The sequence below is a fragment of the Argiope bruennichi genome, chromosome 1 (assembly GCF_947563725.1).
Source record: "Argiope bruennichi chromosome 1, qqArgBrue1.1, whole genome shotgun sequence".
Lineage (NCBI taxonomy): Eukaryota > Metazoa > Arthropoda > Arachnida > Araneae > Araneidae > Argiope > Argiope bruennichi.
In genome coordinates, this window is record NC_079151.1 from 64,241,838 (window position 1) to 64,263,887 (window position 22,050).

The 22,050-nt window shown below is 27.5% G+C and overlaps 1 protein-coding gene across 1 annotated transcript in view; it reads right to left on the reverse strand.

Moving 5' to 3' along the window:
- The window catches only part of LOC129963917 (tyrosine 3-monooxygenase-like), a 42,403-nt gene extending 21,693 nt beyond the window's left edge, over positions 1 to 20,710 (reverse strand). The window contains exons 1-3 of the mRNA XM_056078514.1: positions 20,640 to 20,710; positions 2,552 to 2,686; positions 1,638 to 1,754 (exon numbers count right to left, since the gene is read on the reverse strand). Of these exons, the coding sequence (XP_055934489.1) occupies positions 1,638 to 1,754; positions 2,552 to 2,686; positions 20,640 to 20,705 (318 nt within the window). The 5' untranslated portion in view covers positions 20,706 to 20,710. The remainder of the gene's footprint in view (positions 1 to 1,637; positions 1,755 to 2,551; positions 2,687 to 20,639) is intronic.
- Positions 20,711 to 22,050: the final 1,340 nt, after the last annotated feature.

Genomic DNA, 22,050 nt, shown 5'->3' on the forward strand with positions numbered 1-22,050 from the left:
TACATATATAACCTGAAGAAGGATTTATTATAAAAATGCGTACATGCTAATTGTAGAGAATAGGTTTTGTAGCGAAAACAAAATGTCTTATATCTCACTTTTTGAATTTGAGACACGTGCAGATAAACCAGTTGGAATGTTCCACCAAAAATTTCTCCTATAATTTCGAATAAATGGACCTTGTGTTATTACTGCATACCAATGGCGGATAATATTTACAAAAGAGAGTGAGATCTGTAGTAATTAATACACTAACGAGATTGGTTTCCTTAAAACTGTCTCGCATACTCTACAATAAAGTCTCAGATTCTTCCCCCCACATAAAATACTGGACCTTGAATAAGACCGCGAACCCTTTATATGGCACATTGGCAAACATTAGCGACAAAATATAGATCCTTGACATGAATGTATTATTTTTACTGAATCTATCATGTAAATGTATATTTTGCACTCCTTTTTTTCCGAAACTAAATTTGATAAGGAATTACAATAGTAGTCACAAGATCACATACTAAATTTTATTGATTTCAGTCATTGCCTTTGTGAGTTAATTGCGTTTGCATGTACAAGAGAGTAACGATTGATAGATGGTTAATACGTTGACAAATTTTGTGCTAAATTTAATAAGAATACGCATTTTAAATGTTAAAATGTATATCAAATTTTATGTACCTAGCCCTTTACGCTTTGTAATTTTCGAGCTCACTTCTATCCCAATAGGATTTCGTTTAAAATTTAATAAACATCTACACATTGGTCTAAAACGTTTATGATCGAATTTTTTTTTTTCGTATATCTGAAAGCGCTTTTGAGTTATCGTGTTTATAGACATACAGACAGACATAATGCTAAAAATGTGTTTTTCGAACTCAGGGTAGAGATACGTTCAAAGTCTCGCGTTCGAGTATTTTATTGATCCCAATACTTCTATATTTCATATAAGAGAAAGTAATAACAATAGACTAAAATTATTAACAAGGATTTTTACATGCTTTCTAGAAAGCTACGCGTTTTCTTTAGCTTGTGACTATAGCTTGCAAAGCACTTACAACTTAAACACTTACAACCAAAATAATACTTCAACCAATTTAAAATTCCATCGGCTTGTTTATTCTTTCTACATAACAATGTATATTACAAACATTGCCAGATTCCAGAAGGTTTACAATTGATCATCAGCTATTATACAAAAAATAAACGAAATAATATTAACAAAATATGTATATCAAAGAAAAAATCGTTTGCTTTTACTTTTTAATAATATTTTAACAAAATAAAAATAGTAGCAGTTATAAAATGTCTGAAAAGGAATCGTCTGCTAAATATCTATTAACAGATTTAGATTATGATATTTACCGAACAGGGATAATATTTTATTGCTATAGACTTGCTGTATTAAAAAAACTATAATTATCGAGATTGTCTAACAATAAGAGCAGAATACTAATTGGGCCATTAAAAATCATAAAAATACAACATCTTAATACAGCTTTTATTCTTAAAATAACACTGGAACTAACTAAGTGGTGAAGTTTTAAAGCACAAGAATCAGATTAGTCCAGACGTAAGGTTTAACAGTCAAACCCAAATGTTACGTAAGAATCTAATGAAATGATTAAAATTATGTTACTCACCTGCATAATTCTGAGAATCCTTGGCAGATTATTGAAGCCATCTTTAACAGACAAAACAAGATTCACTTGCTGAGGTGAAGGTAAGGGTTCGTCAGGAATATCACTCACGAGGAAAACCTACAAAAAGATATAAATGTTGCCACACATCATTCTTCTTTCTTTATTTTCTTCAATTTTTAATACAGAAATATTTCATTCGACAATTTTATTCCTTGTGAAGTACTTATTTTTATTGATAAAAAGGATAGATATTCTAAAAAAATTATAAATTTCTGTTTTTCAATCATCAGTCATTTTTTTTTTAATTTCGAATAAATCAGAAATTTCTAGTAAAGAAAAAGGAAATGAACATAAAAGACCTATTTATGCAATTAAAAACAGATAGTTTAAAATGATTAGAAATAATACTATTTTACTGTAATTTAAAGAAAAGGCTGTATTGTATTTTATAAAATATTCGAGATTGGTTAAGAATATTTCAAAGATAAAAGAAATATTTTGCTTCGAATCGATGGCACCTGCCAAATATGAATCTCGGAATTGCTTGCTTGTATGATAAATTTTTTACAAATGCAAGGATACGCTTTTTAGAAATAGAAAAAATACTGTTGCACCGCAATTGCAAAAGGAAGCAAATGATTGCTAAAGACAGTCAATTCAGAATTTATTGTACCAGAATAAATCCCATGATTTGAAATATCAACAAAAAAGAATTGAAATACCACATGATGTAAGGAAAAGCTAAGTTTCATTTTAATAAAAATTTATCTATGCGAATAAGATTACTTGTTAAAAATACATTTTTTTGAATATTATTTCTTTCTTATTCTATAAGGAAAATTCAAATTTATGCCACAATTTTGGTTAAAAACAGAAAAAAAACACCCATATATTTTTGTTTTCAGTAAGCTTACCTCCTCCTCTGATAATTCTTCGTCTTCAGTTTTCTTCCTTTGTTCCAAAATCCAAGTTTGTTTAGCTTCTTTATTTTTAACAGTTTCAAACTTTGCATCACCAACCAAGGAACGTCTTCTAGCTGGGTATCCATCCTAGGAAGTCAGAATTGAAACAGCAAAATTAAACATGCAAATTTGAAATTAAGTAACTAATAAATAAATTATTTATTTATTAGTATTACTAGTATTATTATTAGTAATAATATTACTAGTATTATTTATTAGTATTATTAGTAATTTATTATGTATAACTTGAGATTTATAGAAAAAAGCACGCCGAATATTTCAAATCATGTATAGTCATTGGAAAAAAAATGCACCATACTTTATTTGCTGGCGATCTTTATAAATAAAAAATACAAATAATATTTTAAAGCTATTAATGTGTATTAAAAGATGTTGTTGCTGAAACATTCATAGGGGATTGCCTCTCTATATAAAATTGTACGAATTTTTAAGTTTCATATGGCAACACTTTTTTGTTTGATATGAATAGATTCCGCATGGAAAAAGTACCCAGCGTTCGATTTTTGGTTAATACATCATGCTTACATCAAGAATTATTTAATATTTCTTGTTTAAGGGGTTGTTTACATATTTAGATGTGTAAAATTTAGATATTATCTGGATGTCGGTAATAATATTGTTAAATTTTGTGACACTTTAAGAGCATCTATAAAGCTACAATTCAATGTTAAAATCGATTGTTACTTCATGCATGGCAAAATATTTATACTGAAAATTTCTGGAAGAAATTTGATTCTTTTTCGGAAAGAAACATTCAAGAGTATTGAAAATTTTATTTAAAGTGCATCTGAGCTTGAATTTCTATTTACGCTAAAAGCATCAAACTGGAAAATTTTGCTGTATGAGCGAAATAAATGAAAATGAATATATTTTTATTTTTTAAATAAATAATAATTTTAATTAATTTTTTTCACAAATTTTGCTATTTCTGATATGAATAGAAATTTGAAAGTATATATACTTATAGGAATAAAGTATATATAATGAAAAATTTTATAGATAATTATAAGAATAATTATTCCGTAGGATGTCTTAAAGAAGTATAGTCTAATAATTGAAAATTTACATTAAAATTTTCTTGATTAAACATAACAAAATGGATCCAATTAAATTGGTATTTATCAACCAAATGTATTAAATGGAGTAATAAAATCAATAAAAAAGTTTGCAAGTTGTAATCGTATGTCTAATAATAATCTTAATTGATCAAAAACAAAATAATTATGTTCGATAATAGATAAATATTTAATTTTTGCATTCGATCTTAAAAGTTTAAAATTCTTTTCAAAAGAATATAAGAACAGGTTCTTAATGCGCTTAAAAAAGAATTATCTGACAAATCAAGATTGTTCATATAATTGAGTTCAAATGAAAAAACTGACTGCAAATATTTTATTAAAAAAATCGCTTATATTTTTTTTTGTAAGTATCAAATTTTTACAAAAGTAATAACATTAAAAATATATTTTATTCGAAATTTTTTTATTATAAAATAATTTTACTTATCAAGAAAGATTCCTACAAAACTTTATTTTCCAAGAAATTTATTCCCTTCGACATTCAAATAAATCGAAATTTATTGTTTAAAAATTTATTTGGTACGATTCTATTCTTCATTTAAATCTTAAATAAAAATACGTAATTTTAAACTGACAAAAATAGTGGTAAGCTAAAATATTAATCAGTAGTTCGTGAATCATTAAAATTATTTGAAATTCTTCGTCTTCACATGCGTAGGAAATAAATGTAAGACTTATTCCATATCCAACAAATTAATAGAAAATGCTTTATTTTATAATGTCTTGATGTCTAAATTTTGTTATTCCATATATAATTATATGCAGTATTAGAATAATTACTATAATAGTAGATTCAATTTTATGAAATTTGAGACCTTTGCAAAAATGATTGAGCACATATCAAATAAAATAAATTTAAACAAATACAAATTGCTCTTTTCCTGTTCCAAAGTATGGAATTCAATAGGTATTAATCATAAAAAAAATAATGTTAATAGGTTTGTATATATAATATAATGTGGGTTTTTTTTCAACACAGAATATAAAGTGAAGTAGTATTTTTCCACATATTTCATCGTTGTGTATACTTTACAGTCTCTATGGGAAAATTGTATATTCTCTACGAGCAGAGTTAATAAATTTCTTTTTTAAAAAATAAATATATATTTATCCACAGAAAAAAATGGATTCAACGTTCTTTACATCATCTAATTCATTTTTTAAGAAATTAGGTTAGACTTGACAAATGTATAAAAAATCTTTAGTACTTTTGTAAAATTAAAAGTACTTCTTAAGGGATTATTTTCAATTTATTGAAAAGGACAGCATTTTTCATTCCATGCTTAATGCCCATTTTTTTCATTAAATCTTCTCTCACTTCTCATTCACTTCAATTAAATCGATTATTGCAATGAAAATAAAATCCAAGAATGAAAGAATTTATTTGAAAGCGTCCTTGTTTCCAAAAAAAAAAAATTTAACTTCGTGTTAAGTGAAGCATATTCAGAACTATTTGTCAGTTGTAAAATGGAAAAACCACCTGTTTGGTTCTTCGAAAAAGTCCCCAATCCAATTACTTAAAGTCCCCCTTGCCGTGGGACTTTTAAAAGATAAATATTCCGAATAAAATTGCAAAGATATTTGTCTCCACAGAGTTATCGCCATTGCTTTTTGTCGTACTTAGTGAAGCGCGAAGAAAAAGCATTATTTTTACTGCATCTCCACACTTTACAAGGATGATGATCTTTAATACGAAATCTGCAAACAACCAAAAATATCTCAGCGTCGAATAGCACTCTCTAAAGAACAAAAACATGCATCAAGTAAACTATTGGTTTCATGGGATTCCAACAGTAGAGGGCGCTTAGTAGAATAAATTGATTGCAAAGGATTCTAGAAAGTAAGGTGACACTTCACAGTCAATTGATTGTTAAAATAAAACTCTTGATTATTTTGCCTTTCATGTATTTATTGATATATGCTATTCTTAATATAAATGTAAATATGGGGCTTAAAAATAAAATTTCAATTTTTCAAGACTTTTTATACGTGAAACATTTAAAAAGATAATATTATAACTTCAAAAAAATTCAACCTCGAGCTTTTGATGAATCTTCATGTATCAGACTTCTGAGAATTTGAAAAACACGTTTTTAAAATTACGTCTCTCTGTCCATCTGAACACAATATCTCTAAAACGGTTTGAACTAGATGAGTAAAATCGGTATATGGACTTAAGACTAAATTTGCAGAATTCGCGAACGAAATCCATTCAAAAGAAGTCTATGTATTCAGCTAGCTAAGTATAAGTTCGCACGGTAGCTACAAAAATGTCAAAAATTCGTCTTTGTGGAAGTTAGAATTATTGCAATAGTATTTATTTATTTATTTACTCATTTGATGCAATTTTTTTAAAAAAAAATCTCGGAATAACAATATTAAATTTTAGTCAACAAAGTTGGCTCCATTTATTTTGAAATATAATTTTATAAAAATTCGTAGGATTAGTAAAGAAAATATTGGAAATAACACATTTGTAACTCAATTTTAAAATGCCTCACATAAGTAAATTAGATTCCATTGATGATTGTTTCTTTTGATTTCAGAGAAAATAGAACAAAGGAATTAAGTACGAATTTGTTTTCAATTGTATATAAGAGACTTTTCAGAATTCTAGAAAATGAAACATACATCTCTAAATTTGATTGAAAAAAAAATTGAACACTCCACAATAAAAGTAGCCGAAAGGATTCCTTTTATAAACAAGTGTTCTACTATGTAGTTAATTTAGAGAGTCCTAATTTTTCACATTCACCCTGTTGAGATCGTTTTTGGTTTCTAGGTGTTTAATCATTTAAGCTCTGATGGATATAACAGCTTCTTACAGGAAACCAATAATGTTGAAATCAATCACTCATCTGCGCCTGTCTAAGTTGCGAACATCAAGAGCGATTCATTGAAAGTAATGAATGGCAGAAGCAATATGCATTCATGAATTCCTTACAACATTTTCTCATATATATCTCTATTCAAGCAAAAGCTTTTTCGCTGAATATCTTGGTACATATTTACCCAAATGAATCTTATCTTTAATCGGATCATTGTTATACAATTTGAAGTAAAATTTAGAGCTCATCAAATCAGTAATGGTCATTTGAATCGAAAGACAAGGTGGCTTAAGGGATTTAATTTTAATTGATTGAAATTGCTTGTTATGAGCTCGTTCAATATTTTAGAAAGCTCGCCAATGAGAACTTTAGTAACCTAAAATGGATTGAATTAGAAGAAATCTTTGTAAAAAAATCCTATCAAGTATGAAGAATCATTAAAAGACTCAGTAATAAAAGTGAGTATGTAAATGGTGTCCCAAAATTAACGCAAGATTTGAATTTGCCACCATTCGTGCAGTAAGGTGTTGGAAACCCTATTAAAAAAATATTTGACGGACGATAGTTTAGGGTTAGTATTAATGGAGCGTTACACAATAGAACAACGTGCTTTCATTGTTGAACAATATTTCAAAAATAATGAAAATCTGGCGGCCACAATTCGAAAATTTGAGAATTGGACATGTAATTTATTGGATTTCTTTTTATGGGATTATTTGAAGTCAAAGGTCTATGCCAACAAATTTACAAGCATTGCATTGAAGAAGGAAATTCAAAGCTGCATCAATGACATTCAACCACATTTATGTAAAATAGTCATGGGGAATTTCGACAAAAGAGTGCGTATGTGCCTACAAAACAGTGGAGTCCTTTTGCTTTATGAGTTATCCCATGCATATTCCTATCCTCTGTACTGTACGATTCAATAAAAATATAATAATTTAAAGGAAAAAAAAAACAGTGGTTTTTATTTAATTCAAGTCTTGCGTTAACACGTTGTTCTGTCGTATAACGCACCATTTTTACTAACCCTAAACTATCAGCATGAAATGGGCTTTTTTAATAGAGTTTCCAACACTTGAATGGTGACAAATTCAAATCTTGCGTTAATTTTGGAATACCTTTTACTATTGCATTTCATGAAATGTATCAATTCTGTAATCAAAGGTTGACAGAAAAACCAAAGCAAAAAAAAAAAAAAAAAAAAAAAAAAAAAAATTGCAATAGTTAGAATTGTAATGTATGACTATTATACGTTTTCATTGGTCTTAATTTTGTTTAAATTAATAAAGTGTTTAAAAACGAATTTCAAGGACAAATACATTGATTTTAAATGACTTTTGAGAAATTTTCTTCAAATACTCTGAAGTAAAATATTAAATATATAATTTTGCTTAAACTATATGATCAAAGATATCCGAATACTTTCAGATTCCATTATTTTTAAAATCTCTTTTGGAGATACCTTGAAACTTAGACCATGCAAAGAATATACTTACATTTTGCTGTAAAAATATAGTCATAAAAAATTTAAAGGACCAAGCAGAAATTGTAAAAAATAGGGAAATAATCTAGAAGTGAATAAGTAAAATAATAAGTTTCGCAAAAAAAGCTAATTAAAGATTTGAAATTTTCCTCAATAATTTTGTTTGCTGTTCATAATTTCCATAAAAATAGAAGATAAATTTTTGCTTTTTCAAAAAATACCAAATGTTTCACTCGTATTTTTTGCTTGAAATATGAGGAGTTTTATATCAAATTGCACAAAATTAATAGAATGCGCAACAGTATGTCGAAGCAGCATTAGAAATTATTCAAAAAAATATTAGAATATATGTATTCCACATGCTTTAATAAAAATTATGTACTACAAATACTCATATTTTCATCAATATTCAAAATATTTTTTTAATTTTAATATTCCCATGAATTTATGCATCCACTTGTTCACAATCTGTAACATTAACTTCATTATAGTATTTGGGTGAAATTATACAAACTCTAAGTATAAGGAATTCAAATAAGTTATTGAAATTTAATGTAAAATCTATATATATATATATATATATATATATATATATATATATATATATATATATATATATATATATATATATATATATATATATATATATATATACCAATTCAATCATCATTTAGACAAACATATGAAATTAAAATCACATTATCAATTTTCAATCACATCACAATATCAATTAAAATCACACAATCAATTTATCACATTATTATTTTTTCCATCATAAAATGAAATTAAAAACTGGATATGTTATACCAAATAATAAATTTTTAGGTTGCATTTCGATTGACATTAATAAGGAATTTAATTATTTTTCTTATAATTGATCCATCACAAGATTTACCTCGATTTTTCCATTAAAAAAAAGTCAAAGAACTGAATATTAATTTCTAAAACAAACCTTTTTAAATATAAGAAGTTGAAAAATCATAAATTAATAGAAATTATTTTAGATTGTAAAAATTTCTTAGAAAGTATTAAGTTGAAAATACACTAACTCTTATCTTTCGAAGCAACTGATCACTTACTTTAAAGGGAAGTAAATAGAACTAATCGTCGAAGGGGGTTCATACTAATCGTCTTTAGCGACCAGTTCCTTCGTTGAAATTTTTGACTCTTTAAGCTGTTACAATTTTCCTTTGTTATTCGATATGACAGAAAAACACAAATTTTAATTAATCTGGTCTAATAAATTTAATCTAATTAATTTAATAAATTTAATCTAATTTTCTTTCGGTTTGCGTTTTCGTACTTGAGTATATGCAATAGCTCAAAATACAATTTTAAAAAGGTATGTGGTGTAAAAATTTGGTATATGATCTTCTGACTACAATTATAGCACAACTTCAAATTTTTGTTTCAATCGATCTGGAAAAAAAGCATCCAAAATAAATATTTGATTTCCTTGTGCTTTTGTATTAACCGCATGCCAATGATTAAGCGCTAAGACAAATTTTCTAAAAATCATAAGTTAGATTCACTTTAAAGATTGATATTTCGCAAATATTGTTCACCAGTGCCATGCAGTCAATACAAAATACCGGTTTTCTTTATAATACTACGAAATATACAATTCTCATATGTGGGACTACAAAAGCACAATGGGCATCATGGCTTAAAACTTTCAAAATAGTATGGGTTATATGTCTATAAATATGTCTATGTTCAAAAATATTTTGCCAAGGAGGCTATTAAAAACCAAATTATAGAAAATATTTATTCAAAATTTTTATTAGCTATTAATTCGACAAACGAATTAGTCGGCAAAGGCGGATGGTTACAAATATCATGGAGTCTCGAAATCATCATCTAAGTAACATCAGGAATGGGGAACTCTAATTTCATTAAAATAAATGATCAATTCATAAATAAGCTCTGAAAATATTAAGATAGTACATATTTTTCGCATACACAAGAGTGCGATATTTCAATAACAAGATGAAGGTGGAAAATTCGATACGAAATTATATCAATAAAAAAAACTTGAAACAAGTCAACTTGAATAAAAGTGGATAGAAAAGAGAATCAATAATAATAATAAAAATGCAGCTGTGTGAATAGCATAGTGCCCCACAATACTTCTTTCTTTCCCCTTTAGCTCTCAAAAGCAACAGTATGGAATGTGCAACTACTTCCAGAAGAAAATAAAGTCTGAGAAAGAATTGCTTCCGGAAGTGGCCACTCAGAGCGGAAGTCACTAAGTCCAGGTCACCCTCTCTTAGGCCACTGGCTACATAGGAAGCCACTAAGGGCCGAATGCATTCGCTTGTGAAGATTTGATCGTGGCAGGAGATCCAAGAAGATCTGCCCTTCCCCCTTCTTGCAGAAACTACTTTATTTCACCAACTTTCTTCGCCCACGTCATTCAAAGCGATTTAGCGGCTGGGGGTTGATGGGCTTAGGAGGAAAATAAGAATAACAGTGCATCATAATTATGACGGAATGGCCCCCACAAGCAATTGAATGGATGTAAATGATGTGAAAATGTATGGCCCCAAAAAGAATGAAGGCACCTCTTGGGGATTTTATACCTAGCATTATTAAAATATTATGGGACAAGATGCATCTAAGCATCCTTATATGAAAGCTATCCCTTTCCACCACGCATTAAATCAAAATATTTTAAATACTGATATATTTATATCAATCAGTTAAATGTAGATATTAGTAAATAATCAGTAAATAATAATCAGTTTAGATAAATCAGTAATAAATCACTAGATAATAAGTAAATAAAATATATTATTGATGATTATTTATATAAATAATATAAATCAGGATACTATAAAGCAACTATTTTTCGTTTGTCGTTCATATTTCATATAAATTATATGCACAAAATGATGTAAAGATGGTTACATAAAAAAGTTATAATTTTCTAATGCAGAAAAATCGAGAATTTCGATTATTCAATAACTTAATTTGTTCTTTATCAATTAATCCGTTGCACTAGGATGGTGACTCTCAATCCCCATTCAAAACGGTGCTTCATTTTGATTTTTTTTTTTTTTAATTCTGATCGTTAAAAATACATGCAGACGTGATAAGAAAATGTAGATTGATTTTTCGGCGAAACTCAACTTAAAACAGTTGCATGCATTTATTTTTTGGTGTAATAAGTAATAAACAGGTCCTTGTCTTAAGTGAATAAATATGCATCGAATTACTTTTCCAAGTGCAAAGTATTAATTTTCTTTTACCTATGTATATTATGAAAACACAAAGCTCTAATGTGGTTAATATCTAAAATTATTAATTCTGTAATATTTTCGAACGAAAGAATGAAACCAATGCATAAAAATGGCATCTCAATTACTCTATACAATGTAGGATCTCAGTTACTTTTTACATTTTTGATATGTTATTGCAGCATAGTTTATATAAAATGTTTGAAAATACTCTGGTATTTTTTATTATAAAAGATATTATTATTATAAAAATGTAAGAAACGTAAATAATATTTCTTTAGAAAAACAAAATTCTAAATTTAAACATAGCTTTAAAATTAATTTGAAGAATAAAAAGCATCTAAATAGTTATTTTCCAAACAATGTCGTTAATCAATAATGCTTATTTCTGGGACTTAGAAAATACTCAGTGTGATACGTGATACAAGCATCTGTGAAACATTTTTATAAAATAAAAATGATTAACAGTGCCTTAATCATTACTATTAACTACTATTAACATTACTATTAATCTTAATCATTACTACCTTTCGAATCATTACTATTTACAGATAAAGAAATAAAAAGATGGAACTTATAATCACATATAACCCAAAATTTGTGTTCTATAATACTTTTCATGAGCATAAGATAAATTTCATTACTTCCGTTACAACCGAAAACAATAAAACATTTTTTTCTTCATAACATTTCTTTGAGTAATTCTATTGAATGAAGAGTTCCAATTTTAAGAACAATTTTGAAGAATTCGAACTGATCCATTAATTACACAAAGAAAGCGACTGTGAAATAACACTCAATAAAAAGAAAGGAAACTAATGACTCTAAACGTTCCTTATATCAATTGCGAAATGATAAGTTGATTGATTCGTCAATTTATTTAAATGAGGATATTGTTGTTTTTTAATAAATAATAATATCCATTTACTTTATTCAGAACAATCAAAAGTAGCATTCTTTAGAAAATAGTTCGTTTCAGGAATAACGGCAATGTAAGTTTGAGTATGAACAAGGCTTCTGAATAATCAATAAAAACAATGGGAAAATACTTTATGGTATCTAAAAACATTTTTACAGAAATTACGACATTATTAAAGATTTTTTTATTAAAAGTGAAGAATATATGTAATAAAAAATAAATATATAGTTTCTATAAATATTTACTAACCTATTTCAAATCTTTATTACAACAAATAAAAACAAAAAAAAAAAACTATTAAAAAATTTATTTGTCCATTTTATTTCGATGAGATACTTTCCGAAAGAGATTTCTTGAGTTAAATGATTTTATTTAATACTATGTTTCTTTGCCAAATTTATTAATTATCTACAAGAAACACTATTTATTTAAATTTCCCAAATTTTAGAACAGGAAAAACAAGAAGAAAAAAAACTGAATATTTAAAAATACTAAATAATACTTATTACGAAAAACTTAAACTTATTTAACCAATAACGAATGATCACTACTTTCATATCTGGTGTGAACATGAGGCTGAATATTCATGCCTTATATGAAGAAATGTCTGAAGTATTCGTTATTGGTTGCGAAAATTTAGTTTCTTTCTTCCTCTTGTGGAATTTTGAAAATTGGGACATTCAGTTCCAATGGGACTGTCATTCTTTCAATCTTTTTTAAAAGGTTAAGATGAGGCATATTGATACCAGTTTCGAAAATATAGCTAGGGAACGAAAAAAATTAAAAAGAGATAGTTGTTTCTAAAACATCGATTTGCTGGACACATAATCTAATATTTCATCATATATTTTTGACAAAAAGAGAATCTTTTTTCTTCAAAGTGCGAAACCCTAATTTAGTTTGTTGTTAAGTAAAAGTATCTGACCTATAAAAGAAAGTGTGTTCATCGGAGCGAAATAATATCCGTTCAGCAGTTCAAAGACTCGGCGTGGGGTGTGCTGCTCGCTTTGTGTTCGGGATTTGCTTGCTCATAAATAGGCCATAAAACCACCATAAAGAACCCTATTCCATTTGGTTCTTAGCTTTTGTTTCTTGAAGCAGTTAGTATGGATTTCAAATAGAATTGTATGTTCCTACTTTGTAAGATCCATTTTTGGATTAAAATTTAATTGAGCATTCAGTTTCAAAGGGACTGTCATTCTTTCAATCTTTTTAAAAGGTTAAGATGAGACGTATTGATACCAGTTTCGAAAATATAGCTAGGGAACGAAAAAAATTAATTTAGCATTAAAGTAATTTTACTAAATTATTTAGTTGCTGATATATAGCAGATTTGAGTTTAACCCCTTAAACGCCAATTTCTGCATCAAACGGGCATCGGATTATCGTTTTTTAAACATATGAACTGAAATCAAATCAATCCAAAACGCTATAATCCAATGCAAAACATACATAATCTATAAATACCTCAAATATTCGGTTGATTCTTAATTGAATCAATAAAGCAACGCAAAAAAAAATGAATCTAATATTTAGAAAAGGCGAATTAATTACTTCAAATAAAGAACAGCATTTTCTAAAAACTATGAAAGCCAGAAAATTTTCTGGTTGCAATTAGTTGAAGAATAATTAAGTTTATGTAACAGAATACTCAAATAAATTAGAGCTAGATTAGTTTTTACTTTCTTTTTAAATTATAGAGTTACTGTGGTGATACTTAAAATAATTTTTAGTTTTCCTATTTTGCATACTTTTTTAATTATATATTTTAGGTTTATTTTAATATCATTTCCCATTTAATTCTAATCATTTCAATAATGCCATCTCTCAAATGAAAGTTTTATTTTTTTTAAAATATCAATCGAAATTTCTTCCTCTCATACCAAAATGAAAAGCATTCTTACTTCAAAAAGGAGAAGGTTTTCATAGCTAAACTCTTAGAGATTATCTACTGTTCTTCCATAAAAATGCTTCTTTCGAACTTTTTTTCGCCAATTCAAAGCCAATTAGTATATTAAAATACTAAGGACAAAAACAAATGAAACTTTTTGCTGCATTAAAGATTTCAAAAAAAATCTTTTATCTAGATTAAAAATTTACAGTTCAGAATGAAAAAAAAAATGAATTAAAATTGTTTATCAAATTTCATTGATTACCAAATTTGATTATAAATGAAAGATTTAAAAAAAAAAAAAAAAAAAAAAAAAACGAAAACAAGAAAACGTGTGTCTGTACAATAACAGAATATTATTGGCTAGCATTTTCTAAATTGGCTAATCAAGAATTCTTATTTTTATTTTTAATTTTTATCTATCACCAACAATTGTCAAAAAATCATATTTAAGAATCATTATCGTTGTTTTATTTTAAATTTTCATATAAAAACCCTTATTATTTATCCTAGTTTATTTTCAGTTCTATTTACTCGTACTGAACACATATTTGAATTCTTTTTGCTCATTTAGATACGTTTCAGTGATGCTTTTTGAACCTAAAATGCATTATTAACACATTAAGTACAATGTCGGTTCCTACGGAATAGAGCAAGACTTCTAGATGACCGGTTCATTCGGTTCGGCCGCAGACATTTTGGGGGTATTCTTGATCACCTGTTGTATTATTACCCATACGCTCCTTTTCTAATGAACTTCGGGTGAGGACGCCTAGACAGCCAAATTTGCCCGCATGATGTATCAGTTGCTGAGTCACTCCATTTTCAGGCCCATTAAATTCAGAATTTCTGGTGCACATAAAACTTTGTTAAAAGCTTTTTAACCCTTTAATGGGCCATTTGTTTCTCTTTTGAATTTCTCTCCCCCCCCCCTTTATGTTTTATTAACAATTAAACAATAACATTTAAGGAAATATATTTTATTTTACCGAATTTTATGTTATCATTAAACTTTCAGGGGTGGGAAGTATACTACCTAAGAATTTCTCCCCCCCCCCACCTTTTTATGTTTTATTAACAATTAAACAATAACATTTAAGGAAATATATTTTATTTTACCGAATTTTATGTTATCATTAAACTTTCAGGGATGGGAAGTATACTACCTAAGAATTTCTCTCCCCCCCTTTTTATGTTTTATTAACAATTAACCAATAACATTTAAGGAAATATATTTTATTTTACCGAATTTTACGTTATCATTAAACTTTCAGGGGTGGGAAGTATACTACCTAAGAATTTCTCCCCCCCCCCTTTTTATGTTTTATTAACAATTAAACAATAACATTTAAGGAAATATATTTTATTTTACCGAATTTTATGTTATCATTAAACTTTCAGGGGTGAGAAGTATACTACCTAAGAATTTCTCTCCACCCACCCCCCTTTTTTATGTTTTATTAACAATTAAACAATAACATTTAAGGAAATATATTTTATTTTACCGAATTTTATGTTATCATTAAACTTTCAGGGGTAGGAAGTATACTACCTAAGAAACCGTTTACAGTCACAAAAAAAAAAAAAAAAAAAAAAAAACTAAATGGTGATTATTTGCCATGAAAAGATAAGAAGCATGTTGCAATGCGCAAGGGTACATCACATACTGTACACATGTAGCGAGTCCTTTATTTTATTTTATTTTATTTATTTTTGCCTCTTTGTATTTCCCATAAGTGTATTTTGTACGATCATGTAGGTGGGAAGTAATCGTCTCAAGGCCCATGAAAGGGTTAAGGAATGAAACGGTATAACGTCTTGTGTATAACTGAGAATTCTTTATTTTATTTCATTGATTATTTGGTGTGTGCCAATAAATAAATCTAGAATTTAGAGGTGAAGGAACATTTTTCCCCTAAAAGACATAAAGACATGTTCTAATATGATAGTCATAAAAATGGAGAAGTAAGAAGAAAACCCGGTGAAGGCGTACAATCAGTACAACATGATACACAAAACATTAAATTTTTAATAAAATAAAATGAAAGTAAAGTTATGAGAAAGAAAGGAAATAAACAATTAATTAAATAAAGATAAATAAATTACAATAGAAAATAAATAAACATTTTAAGAAAGAAAAGAAAAACCAGAAATGTTCTTAAATTGGTATACGTGAAAATTCTTCCAAATTTTAAATTGCAAAGAGAGTTTAATTTTAAATTTGGAAGAATAAATCTGATTGACGATGGTGCACATAAGCCAACGGTCTCTAGACTTCGTTTATCAATTCTTTTTTTAACTATAATGTCTGAGAAAAACATTAATAAAACTTCTAATGTATTTCAGCATTGAGTAAGAGTATTATGTAGTGGATTATGTCAGTACTGATATTTTCAACAAACTGGCAATAGCAGGCCTCAAGGTTGAAATGGTCCAGGTATTTGGGACAAAGATCATGATTTGTAAATGCTTGGGTAATGAATCTGTTATCAATGTATCTGGAAATTTTAACTTCATTAAATATTTCATATGTGTATCTTCCTTTTTCCTTCAAGATCCCAACGTCATTACCATTAATTTTTTATTATATTTTTTAAATTTAATTTTCAAAGTTCTTTCTGGAATTTTCAAATCGATACATTAAGCAGAATAACGGCATTTTTTTTTTTTTTTTTTGCATCTTTATCTGCTGTTTCTTTACTTGCTACACCGATAAGGATTTTAACCCACTGCAAGGAGAGAATGTAGAATGTAGGAGCTATCCTACTCAACTAACTCATGAGAATGTAGGAGCTGAGAATGTAGGAGCTATCCTGCATTCTCATGAGTTTCATCTACTAGATTATTTTTTGGTTTGAATTTTTGCCGAACTTTCGTTAGAGTTTGCTTTTTGAGGATTCGTTAGTTCGATTGAGGTCGTTTGGGTTTCGTCAGTTCTAACATTTCTGTTAGGGAAAGCGGATTATAAGAAAACTCAGGATCCGAATCCCAAACAATATTTATTATGATTGAGAAAAATCTGAACCTCGAATCCACTTCATCTACAAGAGGAGATCATTAAGTTGTTAGATCTCACATTTCTGCTTCGAAAAGGGTGCTGTAAGAGGATCCGAATCCAAAACCCTATTTATTGCGATTGGGAAAAAAAAAAAGTCAGAATCTCGAATATACATTATCTGCACACTGAGAAAAAACGTTTGAAGATAAACCCTGGTCCTCGTTTCAGACTAGGTTACCCGACCCTAGGATGTTTGGAACCATAAGTACAAGAAGGTTTTAACTTAATATTAAACCACAGAGGCACCTAGTAGCTTCATCTCTTCTTGTCTATATCTGGTTGGTTTGCCTCTTTTTATAAAGAACACTGTTGTTCTTCAGCATTGCCATCAATGGTTTCTGATACACAAACATTTTTGTCCCTTCTTGATTAAAATTAATCATTCTCTGTAGTTCTTTACGCTTACTTGCTTTTTTCTTCCTCAAAGCACTTGTGGTAGCAATATCAATTTTTAAGCTTTATATTTCATAATCGAGAAATGCAAAAAGTGTGTTTTAATGAAATTTTAACATCCATGCGGTACCTCAAGACTCAATACTCAATTATTTTTCATATTTATAATTTATTTTATCTATACTAAAAAGCAACTTTTTCGCCCTATTACAAATGAAAAATCAGAAAATGTTTTTTTTTCGTTCCACCCTACTGCGCATTTAATGAAAGCATAGATTATGGCGAAATTATTTATTTTCTCCTTTTTATGAAAAAGATTTTATAACAACGAATTTTAGGATTTTGTTAATTAAATAAGATTTAAATTCTATAAAATAAGTTATTTAATTATTTTATAATATTGATGTAAAAATAACTTGACATTTTCACTGAAAGAGACACAAAATACAAAAGGCTGAACTCACGGATATTCGATATCTGCTGCCATTTCTTGTACACTAAAATATCTTATCAATAAAAATAATTTAATATATTTATTATAAATAATAATATATTATTTATATATAATATAAATAATATATTTATCTTTCAATTAAAAAAATATTTTTTTTTCCCGATTATAATGTAAATGTACTATGCATTTTATAGAACTTTTTTTTAATGCTAATTATTTATGTTTTATATAAACAGTTCCGGAAAAATGTAGATCTCAGACATCACAAAATCATATTAAGAAGCATAAATGATTACAACTTAAAATGAATTCTAGATTCGCCTCGCAATTTCCTGAATTTTATCATTTGTCTATGTTTGCTTGCTGCATAATTTTTTTTTCTTAGAAACGTGACATTTTCTTCTGAAAATATTGATTTTCTACTACGAATTTATGTTAACAAATTATTAGGAAAAGGAAATTTCTTAAGTAAGGTAAAAATGAATGAAATTATTTTCTAAGAAAATTTCTAAGAAATATGGTAAAAATTTTGGACTTGAATAATTTTTAAATGAATTATCACCAATATACTTGTAAAAGACTCAGAAATTCTGTAGAATAGAACAATATTTACCATGTTTTTGGTTTAGACCTCCAAAGATTTTGTACTATTAACTAAATACTAATATTAGAATAACTAGATTACCTCAATCTCTAGCTCAAACGAAATTAGTGATATAGATATTTGAAGTAAAATCTTATATAAATATAAAAATGTTTTTCGTGGATATTATCATTTCAATAATGCTATGTAAAAATCAAAAATACAGTATAATTATTGTAATTTTATGTAATATTTATAAACAGCATTGTTGGAAATATTTATTATTTAAAAACGGAATTCCTATTTTCTACTTTTTAATTTGAATTTATTGAATGGCAAATATCAGATTTGAGGTAATATTTAAAAATAGAAGATAATCACGAAAGAATCAAATTAGCCGTATTGGTGTTCCTAATTATTCGTGGACGTTCTTATTATTCTTTTTTATAATATTATCGAGAAAATAGGTTGAAACATAAGAAAATTGTATAATATCCTGGAAACTTTATGCGTGAATGCAAGAAGCGAAAATAAATGACTTTTTATAATTTAGAATTATGTTTCAGAATTTTTCAAATGATTTCATTTTACTGAATTAAAAAGGAAACTCAATTTCACTTTTTAATTCATAATTTCACGGGGAAAGACAATTAAATGAATGTCGTCTCCTTTCCTTAACTGCTAAAACTATTTTCATCTGACTTGACAGAAACGCTCTTTGTTTCAAAGTTCTCGGCAAGTAAATTCATTTGGAAAATATTACTTCCATAAGCATTTCAGTGATTTTAATAAAATTGTAATACGGTTTAAAAATCCGAAAGAACATGAAAAAATAAAATCAAAATTTTAAATAGTAGTCTCTTATTATCACGTTACTATTATTTTTTCGAAAATGATACGGCGCTATCCGGATTAATATGTGTGATGTTAGCAAAAAAAATGGTTCTCTTTTGTCGAATTAGTTTCTGAGAATATATTCTTGAATCTTTTTATTTGCATAATCTAAGCATGTTTAATCCTTGTTAAACCATCTTCCTGAGATTAAAAACTGAGTAAAAGTCATTCCTTTTTATTGGCTTCTGCAGTCTTCAAATAGTCTGGTGGGGAAAATAAAGTGTGAAACGCATATTGACAAAAGATTATGACTTATATACTTCATTAATAAGAGTTTGAATATTAATTTAATGTTGTGAAATATAAAAACTTTTGTTAGGAATTGTCAGGATATATTTTAATCCTTAAATAAAATTATTCAAGGACTAAATTTTAAAAACCAAAAATCTTTTACCCGTTTACATATTGAAAATGTTTATTCCATAAAATTCTTTTGACTATATAATAACTTATACTATAAAACTATATAAAACTTATTCCATAATTTTTTTTAAAAAAAATTATTCTTTGAAATTTTTTTAGAAAGATAATTGTTTTAATGAATTTAAAAAGGGCTATTTAATTTTAAAATTCTTTATAAAAAAGTTTATATAATTTCAAATGCCGTTGACCAAAAATATAATCTAAGAATTAAGTTATGGTATCTCTAAGATTAGCTGAAATTTCACAAAATTAGCTATTTTAATCAAATTTACTTTTTTAAATTTTCTAATTCACTTTCTGGAATAAATATACAGTTAAATCATAACGAAAAAATGCTAATAAGTGTCAAATCTTCTTTAAATTTTATATTTAAAGCCCAGCATAAATTTCATTACTTTTTTTCCCGTTAAGTATTAAAAAAGACGTCCAGTTGCATAGAATCCAATGAAATTTTTTCAAAAACCATAGAATTGCTTGCGAAAACAGACTAAGTTCAAAAATGGATTCTGATGTGCTCCTTTGAACGTTAAATTTTATTTAAAAAGACAAAAAGTTATTATATCTGAACTCAACCTTTGAAAACACGTCTAAAACTTGAATTCTTTGCATTTTTTAAAATATAAACGAAAAAACTTAATGCGAAAAAAAAATTACAAAGTACTTTTTCTAACCTCGTATCAAACAATGAAAGAAAGGGGGGAGTGGATATTGAACTGATACTTTTTACATCAGTTTGAATTTTTATCTCAAAATTTATCTCAATCGGACTTACTTCGATGCTGTAACTTTTGATGGAGACGAGTCTCTTTCGGGGAGCAACAGGAGGAGCGGCTGCCATCTCGACGAGGGAGCAAGAGTGAAAGTGGGAAGAGGGAGCCTCCTTTTTAAGAACAGCGTCGGGATGCGCACAACACTTCGCTTCAGAAAGGGAATCTCAGCCCCTACTCCTTTTATTTTACAGTTAATTTAATCCTTAAATTATTTAATATTCCCAAAAACAATTAAAAAAGTAAATTAGCACTCTTTGTTACAGTTGATACCTTGACTCAAGGAAAGTTAATTTTTGCTCATGGCAAAAGAGAAACTTTTTGTATTCTGTTTTTGTCTGGCAGATATAAGGAAAAAGCAACGTGGCAATATTGCCCGAAAAATTACTACTAATAAAGGTGTGTGTGTGTGTGTGTGTGTGTGTGTGTGTGTGTGTGTGTGTGTGTGTGTGTGTGTGTGTGTGTGTGTGTGTGTGTGTGTGTGTGTGTGTGTGTGTGTGTGTGTATGTGTGTGTTAGCGCTCTGCAGGATATATTTGATTTGAAGCTACCAAATTTGGCACAGTTATGTGAAAATACACACTTCGGAGGGTTATTTAAATTTATTTTATCGAAATTATAATTAATTAGATATGCGATTATAATTAATAGTTATAATGCAAATAATTATAATTGAAATGCAAATTAATTAATAGATGCGAGAATTTAGCATCTTTCCGCTTTAACTCCCAAAACAATTACAAAAAATTGATTTTTACACCATTTCAAAATTTAAAATATTCTCTTTTAAATTATGTTAATTTAATAACGTTACAAAATTTTCCTAAATATTTATTTATTTTTGATTAATTTTCAATAACGAATTATCATTGTTGATTTGAAATTCAAACTGTTTTCATTGTGTCAGATATTTTGCATGATTTTCTACAATTGTCGAAAGTTAAAGAAGAAACAATTCTTTTCAATATCTGTATAGTTTACATGAAGAATAAGAAATGAAGTTAGAAGATCAGACTGTCTTAAAAATTATATTTTAATAGTTCTATGATGCCATGGGATTTGATACTAATAGGATGATTTACATACATAATGAACAGAACAGATATAAGACTACTCAAATAACACGGATTTAATGTCTGTCACAATTTGGTGCTTAGAAATACTTTCTTGAGATAATGAACATTAAATCATACATTAGTGATTTACTTGAAAATATATTCCCGACGAACCAGCTGATCTCCATAAGTGGCTTGTTACTAATAGGAAAAGGGGCCATATTTTGCTAATTTTGATGATTGCTACTCTCTGAAAATATAAGGGCCATATTTCGATGATTGCTACTCTCTGAGAATATAAGGTCCATATTTTGATGATTGCTACTCTCTAAAAATGGTGGTCTAATAATTTTTAGAATATA